Raw genomic sequence first — 13,369 nt, 5'->3', positions numbered from 1 at the left:
TCACGTGGGCGTAAGACGCTGGGTATTGATAGTAACGCCCAGGTTGGAAGATGTTCGTGATAAACCAAAAAGTGAGAGAGGCTCATGATTTGATAGAGACCGAAGTACCAGAGTGATTCGGGGTACGTAGGTAAGGTTTGCGATCCGTGAATCACGTGTCCTTAACTTGTGACAATCGTTCAAGACTGCTGAATCAAGGTGCCTTAGGACGAAATATCCTGTGTCCCGAAGCATTGGTCCAAAGCCATCCAATCTATTCCCTCCGACTCATTGTTGTTAAAGTCCATGTAATCAAACGCTCCAAAGGTCGCGTCATCGCTGGGCATGCAGCTCTGCCAGGGAGGTAGTATTGAGATAGTTTGACCCGCAGGCTCGGTGACGCCATCAACTGTACTGCTATCCAGTATCGAGGTTGTCGAAATGCCTGGAAATTTCTGGGATGGTAGATCCACCACTTGATCCGAAGCCTTTGCACTGGCGCGGTTCAGGGTGAGACGGATGATGTGTGAAACCCGGAGAGCGTCTTTGCTGACTGGAGCGATTTCAAAACAGACAGAATATGACCGTTGTAGTAGTTCCACGACCTCCTTTCTTGTTTCCATGTTGATTGGAGACATACCTGTGTCCCTCTTCTTGCAACTGTGGACTGCAAGCGAAAGGACCATATTTCCCAGCAGGAAATCATTCACGGTGAAATTCGTTAGCATCCACCGCTGATCATGTAACTGTCCTCCTGGTGCAAACTCATCGTTCATTTCTATGAACTGCCTGACCAATTTCATGCCAGCGTCAACGCATGTCAGGGTGCTGAAATCAACTCCACGGGCCATATACTTGCGATGAAGAACGCAGAGACTCTTCAAGTATATGAAGTGGAGATATATCCTCGTCATGATTAGAAATGGCTCATCTGTGATGGACTCTGCCATTGGTCGTGCTTGTAGGATATTTGGAATAGACGCATACATCTCGCGAATGTCGGCATCAAGCTCGATTATCTCGCTCTCGGACTTCTCCTTGAATGAGAGCGCATCTTGGCAGACTTTGCTGAAGCTGACGGCTTGCCTCTCTTTGACGATAAACCAAAGCAGCTTTGAATATTCATTTTCGGACCGTGAGGTTGGGAGTGTGATTGTGTCCTCGTCGAAGTCCGAATCGAGTAAGTTTCGTGGCGATTTAGTATCGCAATGCTCAAGATTCACATTGCTTGGAAGGCCAAGTTGAAAGCATGTCATCAAGTCCATTTGCTTGATTGAAGCCCAGAATCTTCTTCTCATCTCTCCTTCGAATACGGTGAAGTTTCCAACTGAGTCTGGGTCTCGATGGTAACCCATTCCGTAAGACATCCGAACAATCATGCTGAGAATTGTACCCACTTCTTGGGATGGGTCTAGTGTTAGGAGATTTTTGCATTGTCCGTACAATGCCAGCGCCTCAACGCCGAACTTTTGCGGTCGATGATACTGGCCCAGCACGAGACACTGTCCTGCGGCTGTATGTAACGAATAATTTCCATTTGAGGACATTCTTTGTGGGGAGTAAGGCGAACCAGTGTTTCTTCCGAAAAGTGATGCCATGTGACATATCGAAAAGAGCATGGACAGCCAGAGTGGACTGACTTTGGATTTGTCTGCCCAAAATTCTCGATATTGATGCTGGAATTGGTACGTATGAATAAACGGAACGATGTATGTTTCACCTTGAAAATACCTTGACAGATACCGATCGACCTCGATCTTTGGAGGAAGAAACTGGAAAATGATTCGACCAAGCGAGTAGTCGCCAGGAACGCCAAATATCAGCTCTTGGTTCAATTCTAGTGCACCTGGCGATGTAGACAACTGTTCGTCCGATATTTCTGAAGATCCGGCGAGAGCAGCTTTCAATTCATGTATGTCTTCCAGCATCGATGACCAGTGAGTTGACCCCACGTAGGTCTCCGTTGCTGCCGGTGTTTCAACTACCAAATCTCGTGAAGCGTGGTCTACATGATGGCTGTCTGACGAGCTCTCAGATGTGACTGGTACCTCAAGATTATTGGGTGCCATTGAAGTCTGGCTTTTAATCAGCTGTGTGACCAGAGATTCAAGATGTTGTAGTTTGTCCTCGGCGAAGGCGTTGCGTCCACCGGATGCCGTTATTTGCTGCTGGTAGCTGCAACTGATTCCATCGTCTCTCTTCATACAAGAACCACATGGTAGTCCACGATCGCATCGAACTTTTGCTTTCTTACATTGATTGCACACTAATCGGGGTCGTTTCGTGACTTTTCCTGGTGGGGGTTCAATTGGTCCATTGAGTCGGAATTTGCTCGTGAACTTTAAGAGCTCTGCCATCGTTCATTGCCATGGGTCATGGGAAGTCATGCAGAAATAGCTGTTGGTTCATGGACCGCTTTTGAGGACGGAGTTCGATGCGCTTTGATTTGAGAAGAAGATAATGGTCGATGGAAGTCATCGCTCGCTTCTTAGCGCTGCTGACTAATTCTACTGTTCAGCTGCAGAAAGAGGCTCCTCTTGTCATTCATCCAGGCTTTCGTATTCAGATCACAGTTCTTGGTTTTAGCGCTCCTGCTCAACGGAGGAAGCCCTTGATTCAGATATGTATTCCCAAGTGCCCTTGTTCGTCGCGCGCCGCTTTGGCTCTCGTTGCATAAGCCCGAATGTCAGCCTGCGTTCGTCCGGTAATTCGTCCGAAGAATTTGGATTTCGTCCGGTCAGCAACGTCAACCATCATTATGCTACAGACTGCTAGAATTCTGATAAAAACTTGATTCCCATATTTCTATTCATGTTTCTTGATTCTCATGTCCTGCTATAAATGCTCAAATTCAGAGGTGCTTTTGTTTCAACATTCCTGTCCTCACTGCCACCTCACTTATTCCTGCCGTTTTCACCCCATCGAGCTGTACCATTTAAAGGACGTCTAAACCGAACCGTGTCATTTGTTTCCCTGAAAATGGGGTGGTTTAATTCATTTCTCTATTCCCAACTATTTGTTACTTTACCTGAGCCGACGAAAGATTTCTCCGGCCAGACAGTGATTGTCACCGGCTCAAATACAGGTCTTGGCCTCGAAGCAGCTCGTCATCTCTCCCGCCTCAATGCTAATCTTATCATCCTCGCCGTCCGAAATCAGGCCAAAGGAGATGCCGCAAAGAAGAATGTTCTTTCTAGTACAAACCGACCGGAAACCAGCATCGAGGTGTGGAGTTTGGACATGCAATCTTATGATTCCATCAAAGCCTTTTGCGCCAAAGCTGGTACACTTCCTCGCCTCAATGCTGTGATCGCAAATGCTGGTATCATGACCAAGTACTGTAAGCTTGTAGAAGGGTACGAAAGCACTGTCACTACGAATGTTATCGGCACGTTCCTACTGACGCTGGGACTCCTGCCAAAGCCCAAGCAGTCAGCAGCGGATTTCAGCATACAACCCAGACTCACTATCGTCGCGTCAGACTTGCATTTCATCGCAAAATTTCCGGAACGCCATAGTGAAGATGTCCTGGAGGCTTTGGATAATGAGGAATCTGAAATGGGTATGGAGAGGTGAGATAATTCTCCAGATTCTGCACATGCTGGAAAATGTTGACATTACCTAATTCTTCCAGGTATGCGGTTACAAAGCTCATCGAAGTCTTTGCAGTTGGGGAGCTAGCCTCGATTATATCTAAAGACTCTAATTCTGTCTCTCCATCTGTCATTGTCAATTGTATGACACCAGGCGCATGCAAGTCGGATTTTCATCGTGAAAACCCTAACATTGGCGGTATCATTCAATCCATCCTGGACGCGATTATTGCGCGAACGACCGAAGCCGGGAGTAGGACTCTACTGGCTGGAATCGCCGCTGGCGAAGAGTCTCATGGGTCATATATGGCGGATTGTAAAGTTGCAGAGTGGGTCGCCTTGTCCTTTCTCCTGCTAAATTATACAGTGGTGCTAATAATACATCTAGACCTGGTCCGATGGTTCTTGGCTCTAATGGGAAGGCGCTGCAAGAGACTGTTTGGTATCAGCTTGTTCGGCATCTGGAAGCTATCCAACCTGGTATTGCACAGAATGTCTAGGCAACGAGCCGCTCGCCTGATTCGTCTCTTAAGCATCATCAATCAGGATATGTTGTGAACGATAGCAAGCGCTGGGGCCATATGTGAGATAAAGAGTCAAATTGAATATGCTAACATTCTTGTTTTCTCATTTTCCCAGTGATCTTGTCCCAGCAAAACTATGCCATCGTTAAATAACCGTCAGAAAGACTATGTGTGTGCAAAAGGCAAACGAGATAGAGCATCTTACAACAGACACGACAGTAATATGTTGCTATGTGCTAAGATATGTGATTTTTGACCAGTAGTATCGTAATTGAAAGTTCAGATCCTCTTCTAACCGCCCCAGATCTCATTCCATATTTCACACTCTCTCATTCCCCCGGGACGCTGAACTACAACCACTACACCACCACCTTCAAAAAGGCTGCACCCCTCCCTGTTTGACCACACACCCCACCTCCCCATCCCTCTCCCCTTCCACCACCGCCCTCACAACCTCCGCCCCCACCGCCGGCTCCCCAGCCCCCATCCCCCTCATCATATCCTCCTTCCCCTTCCCACCCAACCCCGTCGCCAAAAACCCCGGACTTACCGCCCAAACCCTCACTCCATCCCCCTTCAACAACCTCGCCCACTCTCTCATCACCATATTCAAGCCAGCCTTACTCGCTCTGTAAGCAGGGATGTTGAATCCTTGTTTGGGCCAGCCTGCTGAAGGAGACTGGTCGACCGCGAGAGAGGTGTTGCCGGCTGTGGTAAGGGAGGAGGTTCCTGAGGCAAGGAAGAGGAGGCGGGGGGTGGGGGACGAGAGGAGGAGAGGCGCGAGGGTGTGAGTTAGGAGGTGGGTGCCGACTACGTTGACGCTCCAGGATTGGGACCAAATGGTGCGGGGGGGAAGGTCGGGAATCTGGTCGAATTGTGCGCCTATGAGAGGGGAGGTGTTAGTCGGTTTTATTCTCATGTCCAATTCTCTCTGTAAATTCCAAGATTCCAAATTCACATCCCAGATAACACATTCTCATGGAAGTGATATGATTGAGAAATACAGACAGGGGAAACTGTAAATTCTGAGAATCTCGAGGTCATACATACCAGCATTATTGATAAGCACATCCAACCTCCCGTACTCCCTCTTCACCCACTCGCCCGCCTTCTCAATCGACTCATCATCCTCGATATCAACCTGCAGCGTCCGGATCACACTTCCACTCGGGGACTTCAAGTCAGACTCCACAGCCTTGGCAGCTGCATTCGCCTTTGAGATATCTCGACCCGCGAGCAGGATCGTGTAGGTAGCTTTGTTGGATTGGTAGAGTGCTTTTACGGTCTCGAGGCCAAGACCGGTGTTGGCGCCGGTGATGAGGAGGATAGTGCTGGTGTTGGTATCTGAAGACATTTTGTATTTCGGTGTTTAAATTTGAGATCTTAAGAAATGTGGTTGGTGTTGATGTTTGTTCGTAGGCTCCCTAGTTGGGGATAGCGCTGGCGAAGCGGGGTACCTACTGCCTTTATGTCAACACCTGCATGTCAGTATTCTCGCATGGGTTGCTGTATGAAGGTTTACGATGCAGGGCGAGGTTTCAAGTTGAATGAGGAGTTCCAGTTCGAAAAAAAAAAAAAAAAAAAAAAAAAAAAAACCAGGTCTGGGACGAATGGTGGGTGGAAATATCCAATGTGAGAGATCACGTGACCATGGCATTATCGGAGTATCCTGGAGACTGAGTATGAAGCTTTGTGTCTCGATTTACTCCGATCATTACCTTAGGTCAAAACCGCAAGCGCTCTTGATTCTATGATCGCAGATCAACGGTTGCGATGCGTTTCTCGTACCAGCCCCGTGAGGTATTGTTGACTTTCCCATCTCGCTTGACAGCTTCTGAAACTCTTCCCAAGTTCCAGTGCTACCTACTCATCTGAAACCGTCATATATATAAAGCACCCAGATGTTATAAATCAGTGATGAGAGATAATATGATCTCCGCTCAAAGGATATTGAATAACAAGATGCATTGTTCCTTTAATATTGTGTCCGCAGCGAAACGAGAACCGGCATCGAGTCATCCGGTCAACCAAATCCACACTTTCCGGTATTCTGCTCCAGGTGCCGAAATAGCAGAAAAAAGGAATGAGAAAGGGAGCAAAAAAAAAGACAACCTAGACCCAAGTATAAGGAAAGGTGTAGTAGAGAGAGGGAAAAAAGAGAGAAGAGACACCTGCGAGATTCGAACTCGCGCCCCCGTAGGGAATTCCTAACATGCCTGCTTTAGCTTAGCGGGGAATCGCATTGGACCGCTCTGCCACTGATTGTTGTTAGTCGAGTTAATCGAGTGTGAGGAATGTATTTGTTACATACAGGTGTCTTGTTGTGAGTTGTTGTGTTAGGCTTTTGCTTGTTTAGGTAGATATAGGTAGGTGGTGCTGGAGTGGAGTTTTCCTTTTTGGGACGCCGAGGTGCGGTGTAAGACTCAGACGGCAGCTACTCCGAATACAACCAGGATGTATTAATCCCAGCGCCTGAAAGTGGGAATTCTTTGGATATCTTGAGCGAATTTAAAAGTTCCATATGCACATTCGCTTCTCACGATTTCCCGCCAAGCCTACCCACTACAAGCCGGCACAACCAACTTCGTAATATTCAAACAATCCGGACTCTCAGGACTCGCTTGCGTCCCCAATATCAGCCCCAGCCCATTGAACTCTACATCAATCGGACACCACTGAGGTTCAACGTACAATACGCATACAGCCTATTCTCCATATTGACCCGTATCCCTCTCCTCTCTCGGTGCTACATCCACTAACAGTGTGAGGCGAACGCAAAACAAAGCAACAACAAAACACCACGGAGTTATCATCATGTCGTAAATTCTTCCCAAACAACAAACACACTGCATGGAAATATTGCTTGTTGCATTACGAAAATAGTAAGATCAGACGAAGATTCGTTGGAAGGTATTGCTAGCTTTCTGAATACTTTTTGTTAACGCTCAGGAAACTGGCTGGACTAGATCGATCGTTTTGCTTGGCATATTGATGGCTCTCAAATTTCGCATACACGTTCTCGGAGTTTGAATGCTGGGTAAGCCACACCACGAGCACATAGGCTTGCACTAACCGCAATGTTAAGATATCGATCTATAATTACATCTACTTGTGCGCCATAATGAAATGCATACCCTCAGGAAATTCAATCCTCTCTGTGGCGGCTTGACCTGTATCTCTTGGTATCTCTCGCTACTTAGACTCTGGTATATGTATATCTGCTTCTATTGGTGATGCATGACTCGCTTCCCTCAGTATCTCGCGGAAACGAGCTGCAAGCAATTCAACAGTCCTGTTGCATTTCGGGGCATCTCTCACATCCGCATCCTCGGCAGCCTGGATCTGCGCGTCTTTCGCTGCCCCGGTCTTGGGGATCCGTCCAGCAGTCACCACATCAATGTCGCCTCCATATCTGACCGGTCCCTCGAGTTGAGATGGTGTGATGGGCGTTGCGTTGAGGTATGCTTGCCAGCGCCGGAGAAACATGCCGGGTCCTGGTGTGGGCCGGGTTGGCGATGGCTCTCTGGTCGCTGGTTTTGAGGAGGTAAACACTCGTTTCAACTTCTTTGGTGCAGGTTCATGCTCGACCTCGAAGATCATGTCGGATTTGGATGTTGTGGCTAGGTGTGCGTGATATGCAGCGTATGCATCACATTCTGCAAGAACTTGGGATTTCTCCTTCTCTGGAAGCTGCGAAAGAGCCTGTTCCAGTTGAGATGTCAACTTTCCTGCGCCTCCGGAGTTGGAGCTTGCGCTGTTTTCTTTCTGATCGTTGACTCGGAAATGCGACGCTGATGCCCGAGCATACTCTTTGTACCAAGTGCTCAGTTCAGGGCCATTCTTACATACTTGATGCATGAATCTGTGGCACGACTTCTGGTGTTTCCTAAGAAGGTGGACGAAATCCTCGACACTTGCACTGGCAGAATTCTTGCCTGATGGCGCGAAAGCCAGTAGATCATCCAGAAACGCCTGGAAATCACTCACAGTGCCGCTGAGATCCACCGCTTTGTGAAGGGCTCGAATGACAGGATCGTAGGCCGTGACACATTCTCGAACTGCTTGGGTTAACAGATCTGGCTGACCCGAGCACAAGATTGCGACGATCTTCTTCCGGTCATGGAGTGATACCATCGCCGAAAAATAATCCAGCGCAAGAGGTATCTGTGTCTCGCTCAATGCCTCACCGCCATACTCTTCCATAATCGTAACCACAATTGGCTCTGATTTAGCTTCGCTCATTACCCGACACTTCTCATGCTCCAAGCGGTCCATCTCTAGGTAATTCAGCAAAATCTCTCGTTGGCTAGGACTTGGTCCAGAGGTGCTTTTCTCTATTTCAGATATGCGATTCTTGAGACTGTTCGTATCCCAGTTCACGACTGTCCAGATGATGGTTTGAAGAAGATTCCACCCTGCATCACTAGCGTTGGTTATCCTAAGGAAAGTAGTGACACTATTCAATGTCATCTTCGTAAGGATGAGCTTCATCATGGCATTTATCATTGTTGCAACATTGCCAATTTTCAGTGTTTGTCTGATTGCGACATATGGCACGATCGCATTGGCTTGCTTCATCATCGTAAGTATCGTCTGGCCTTCCGGAGTGATAATGAAGATATAATGAAGGAAGGAAGCCAGAATGACAAGAATATATTCGTGAGCTGCCTGCACCAACAGATCATGATCCTCGAGGTTGTCGCTCTTCGCCGCTGTTGCGAACATCTCATCGAGGAGTGTTCCGTAGACGACTTGTTGAAGAAAGTCCTGAAATGCCGCCACCACATCCTCTGGATTAGACGTATCGTACACTGGCTCGGTCCTGCTCAGATCCTTCTTTGGAAATCCACCATAATATCCTCTCGCTGGGGCCTCTATCAGAGCCGCAGCTGCGGTGGCCAGCGTTTTCCGAATCCCAATATATCCCGCTTCGTATGACTCGCTGAGATCCGCCTTGGCGAACTCTTCAAGGATCTCTTGACACTTGGCTTGGTAGAAATCCGGGCTCACATCCCGCAGTCCTGGGAGAGGAACGAAAAAGGATGAGAAGAGCCCATGTAGTAGTGGCATCTCATTGGGCTCGCCATCGGTCTTGAAAGGGGAGCCTGACCGGGCGAGAGCTCCTGGCAGGCGGAGATCCCGGATCTCTTGGTAGGCTTCATGATGGCTTAGAATACCGAGGAGAGCTTGCGCCTGCGTGGGCGACACATGAGTTGTTGTCATCGCGCCTGTGTATTTGTTCCCATGTCGAGGGGTGTGTCGAGGAGTAATAAAGAGATGAAATCTTGAGACGACAGGTGATATCCGAAGCTGTCAGTGATTCTTGCGAGAACTCGCTTTGATGACATCACCCATGCGAAGATGGCGAGGTCTTGGCATAACCTTGGGGTTTTCTGGCAGCCATTTATATCTTCGATTTTCGTTGAAATATATTGTTAGGGGGATACCAGTGTCGCATATACCTATCTTGTTGACAGAACCACCAGAGATGGAGCCATTTCGGGAGAGGGCCATCACGTGCGATGCAATCCCACTCTCTTTATCTAGGCAAGTACTTGTACTAACCCAGTCCCTAAATTTACTAAGTGAGTACTATCCTTTGATACACTCTATGGTATTGTACGAATGTAGATCCAACCCACGGCAGGGACCTGCACAGTATCATGATCGAAAGTCATGTGACTCGAATGTCCTTCCAATTCTCTCAGCCTCCAGAGTAAGCATTGTCTCTCCTTAAAAGGTCACGGTACACGAAAATGTTTTGATCTATTCCATTCTATGAGACGCGCTCTCAAAATCATCTTGTGCCTCCAAACACCAAGGGAGTTTCGCCTGGTTGAGCACTACTATCTATGGCAACACTTCTAGCTAGTCAGTGAGACTTCAACAAAAGCCTAAACAAATGCAATCTAATTTATACTCAGAAGGGGCTCCGTCTATAAATCCATTAAAACAACACTTCTAGCAGCCGAAAACCACTTGTCTCAGCACATAACAACCACCTCTCCCAACACTTCCAGCTCATCAGTACCCAAGCCATCAGCAAACAAGTAAAGAAACCTAATAAAATCTACCCTACCCTGTGATTGTCGTAGATTTTTACATAACTACATAGCGAGACATCATTTGATACACCTCCCATGAGTACTAATCCTGCTCGAAACAAATGGTTGCTTGCTAGATAGTATAATAAGGTAAGAACCATCTATGAATGGTAAGATAACACTTACAGCTTGTCGGTGAGACTTTTGCGAAGTAGTGAAAATAATTGTAACTAATTTGGAAGTTTGGAATTGTTGCAGCTCTTATATAGCAACACACCTTCACACACCTTCATACATCCTAACTCCCAATTTCCCCTCCACTCCCCTCTCTCCCCGAATCAAATCCTCCTCCCTGGCCAGCACAACATCCTTCACATCAGCAAACTACCCACTTCACCCCTCCTCCCCCCGCCCTAACTCCACACACACCAATAGAACAACAACAACAGCAACCCTTCTTTTAAACCATTCCCATTCCCATCCCCATCCACCATCCCCAATTCCCCTCATCCTAGCTTATCCAAAACCCAAAACCAAAACCCCAAATCAAACCCCAAAATCAAACCCCAAAATCCCACAACCCCTAAAAGCCTCACCATCTCATCATCTCGTCCTATAAATCAAACAAATTCCTTCTCATCCACTCATCAACTCATCAACTCAACAACTCAACAACGCTATAATATCCATCCCGTATATACCCTTCCCGCTCTCCCTCTATTGATATTGACATTGATATTAACATTAACATTGACATTATCATGTTCACCAAACCTCGCTTAACCCAATCCCCAATGCCCATCACCTCTTCCCCTTCCCTCTCCCCATTCCCTCTCCCCCCTCCCTCTTCACTCTTTCTTCACTCCGGAGAGAAAGAAAAAAGCAAGATAAACAACCACCCACACCCACACCCACACCCACACGGGACCTCACCCACTCCCTCCCCTTCCCCTTTCCCTCCCGTCCATACGTAGTCCAATATCTATCAATTTACACACAAATACACTTCACGACGACGGCGCAAACCGTCTCTCCTGGTGTCTTCATGTATAATATCATCTTTCTTTTCTTTTCTTTTCTTTTCTTTTCTTTTCTTTTCTTTTCTTTTCTTTTCTTTTCTACCCTAAAGCGCTCTGTGTCCCTGCCCTTCTCTTGCAATTCGTATTGCGTCCTAGTCTATCTACTTTGTAAACTAACCGCGGCGTGATTGGAATACGCAAGGTGGTACCGGTGATTTACGCTACCCCCTTTTCTCTTCGTGCTGTGAAAGTACACTTATCCTATCCTATCCTGTACTTAAGTATGAATCCATAACCATAACCCATCCTTTGCACAGTACAGAAATACAAATCCCTCTTATTCCTTTCCAGCGCTCCCTCCTCTTTCCCGAGAACCAAGGTATACACTCCAAAAAAAACATACTCCCCCCCCACCCCCCCCCCCCACCAACCCCCTCACAACTCAACCTCCCCACCCCCCTTCACATCACCAATCCTCTTCCCCTCCGTCCCCCTCGGCGTCTCCAACCCAAAGAAAACAATCATACTCACACCCAAAACACCCATCCCCCCAATCGTATACGCGACCTCCCTCCCCGCCCACCAATACACACTAGTAAACAACAACGGTCCCACCCCCCGTCCAAGCTGTCCCCAACTCCTCAAATTCCCCAACTTCCCACCCCTCTCGTCCTCGCCGGCTTCGAAACTACTCAGTGCGTTCAGACCCGTAACGACAGTCGCAGTAGTGACAGCAAGCAGTGTAGTAGCTGCGTAGAGACCGCCCACGGTGTCAATGCGCGCGAGGAGGAGGAGTGCAAGGAGGCAGGATACGACGCCTATGCGGACGGAGAGGAGTGGTGGGAGACGACGCGTGACGCCGCCTTGGAGGAGGGAGGCGACGAGGCCCATGTAGCCGAGGAGGCGGCCGTTGCGGGCGGAGGTGTAGCCGAAGAGGTCGTAGGTCATGAAGGGGAGGGAGAATTCCATGCCGGAGAAGAAGAGGATGAAGCCTAGGTGGGTGAGGTTGAGGAGGAAATGGGAGTTGGTTCGGATGTGCTTGCCGCCTACTTTGGGGGCGGTGGAGGATACCATTTTGGCTTGTGTTGTTGTTGAGGAGCGGGTGGAGGGTCTGGTGGACCCGTTTGTGGCTGCTGGGATGCCGTTCAGTTTTGCGGAGGCGACTTTACTTGGTAATGTCTCTGGCAGGCAGAGATACAGGTAGATAGTCTCTGTGACGATCAAGAAGAGTGAGAATCCCGCTGCTGTCGCAAATGGATTCGCCTTGACGGAGCTAATGGTACTTAACCAAGCTCCCAATGCAGGTCCAAATGTAAAGCTGATACTGAAACATATCCCCACCAATGCCATTGTAGCCCCTCTCTGCTTCTCATCGGAGATATCTGTTGCGATTGCAATTGCGAGCTGGACGTTCCCTTCCGAAAGACCGCCTACAACGCGCGAGAGGAGGAAAGTGCTGAAATCTGTGGCGCACACCCAGAGGAGTACGCTGAGTATATTACCAGCCATGCTGCACAGGAGGGCTATTCGGCGGCCATATCGATCGGAGAGCGTTCCTATGATAGGAGAAGCGAATGCCTGGAGGAGACTGAGAATGTTAGTCTATGCGCGCACAGCGTCCGTATCTCAGTCCTTCACTCACGAAAACAAGCTCCCCAGAGCTCCTCCCAGAAGTACAATGTCATATCTCGAGTCGATTGGTCTTGCGAACGAAGCCTTGTATGCATTGAGGTATGTGAGGATATGCGTGAGGAGGGAGGGCGATTTATTCGAGCTGCTGAATTGCGCGGGGGCTTCGAGGCTGGGAGGAAGAAGTCAATCAGTATTTGGTCGCATGTAATATACCTAGACAGGAGTCCTCACTCTCGATAATATGCCAGCAGAGATGGAAATAGCGGAAGAATGAAGGTAAAACTGATCTAGTCGCAACTGTTAGCTGGTTGTTACTTGATGCGCAATGCTGGATAGCAAGAGAAGAGCAGAAGAGCATACCAAATCGAGCAACAGAGAGAAGAACACCACTTTCAACACCTTCTTCCGCGTCGCTGGGTCCACAGGAGCAGCCATTTTCCTTCCGCCTTCGTATCTGCGCGTATCCGAATATCCAATCCCGAATCGCGTATTTTACAGTGCTGAAATCACAGTCGAAGTAACACCACAGTTTCGTCAACAAAGCCCGGTTGGTGTTGTGGTGCGAGAAGAGGAGGGCG

The 13,369-nt window shown here is 48.3% G+C and overlaps 5 protein-coding genes across 5 annotated transcripts; 1 reads left to right on the top strand and 4 right to left on the bottom strand.

Moving 5' to 3' along the window:
* Positions 1–203: 203 nt before the first annotated feature.
* Positions 204–2,336, bottom strand: ONS95_004549 (uncharacterized protein; the record flags this gene model as incomplete). Its single annotated transcript, XM_058497914.1, has 1 exon — positions 204–2,336. One exon carries the CDS (start codon positions 2,334–2,336, stop codon positions 204–206), a length of 2,133 nt encoding a protein of 710 aa, XP_058352644.1.
* A 199-nt stretch (positions 2,337–2,535) lies between these two features.
* ONS95_004548 (uncharacterized protein) lies at positions 2,536–4,534 on the top strand. Its single transcript, XM_058497913.1, has 3 exons — positions 2,536–3,551; positions 3,614–3,901; positions 3,961–4,534. The coding sequence occupies exons 1-3, from the start codon at positions 2,821–2,823 to the stop codon at positions 4,070–4,072; spliced, it is 1,131 nt and encodes a 376-aa protein (XP_058352643.1). The 5' UTR covers positions 2,536–2,820; the 3' UTR covers positions 4,073–4,534.
* ONS95_004547 (uncharacterized protein) lies at positions 4,181–6,432 on the bottom strand. Its single transcript, XM_058497912.1, has 2 exons — positions 5,147–6,432; positions 4,181–4,978 (listed from the first exon to the last, which is right to left on the bottom strand). Exons 1-2 carry the CDS (start codon positions 5,448–5,450, stop codon positions 4,470–4,472), a joined length of 813 nt encoding a protein of 270 aa, XP_058352642.1. The 5' UTR covers positions 5,451–6,432; the 3' UTR covers positions 4,181–4,469.
* A 135-nt stretch (positions 6,433–6,567) lies between these two features.
* ONS95_004545 (uncharacterized protein) lies at positions 6,568–9,588 on the bottom strand. The gene has a single exon (XM_058497911.1). The coding sequence runs from the start codon at positions 9,317–9,319 to the stop codon at positions 7,289–7,291; it is 2,031 nt and encodes a 676-aa protein (XP_058352641.1). The 5' UTR covers positions 9,320–9,588; the 3' UTR covers positions 6,568–7,288.
* A 2,006-nt stretch (positions 9,589–11,594) lies between these two features.
* ONS95_004544 (uncharacterized protein) lies at positions 11,595–13,226 on the bottom strand (the record flags this gene model as incomplete). The annotated part of the gene is made up of 4 exons (XM_058497910.1): positions 11,595–12,747; positions 12,802–12,960; positions 13,023–13,078; positions 13,152–13,226. 4 exons carry the CDS (start codon positions 13,224–13,226, stop codon positions 11,595–11,597), a joined length of 1,443 nt encoding a protein of 480 aa, XP_058352640.1.
* Between the last annotated feature and the right edge of the window lie 143 nt (positions 13,227–13,369).

Source organism: Cadophora gregata (genome assembly GCF_030347475.1).
Source record: "Cadophora gregata isolate MNR1 chromosome Unknown scaffold_14, whole genome shotgun sequence".
In the NCBI taxonomy this organism is placed as follows: domain Eukaryota; kingdom Fungi; phylum Ascomycota; class Leotiomycetes; order Helotiales; family Ploettnerulaceae; genus Cadophora; species Cadophora gregata.
The sequence above is the reverse complement of the archived record's forward strand: the minus strand, read 5'-3'. Positions and strand labels throughout refer to the sequence as shown.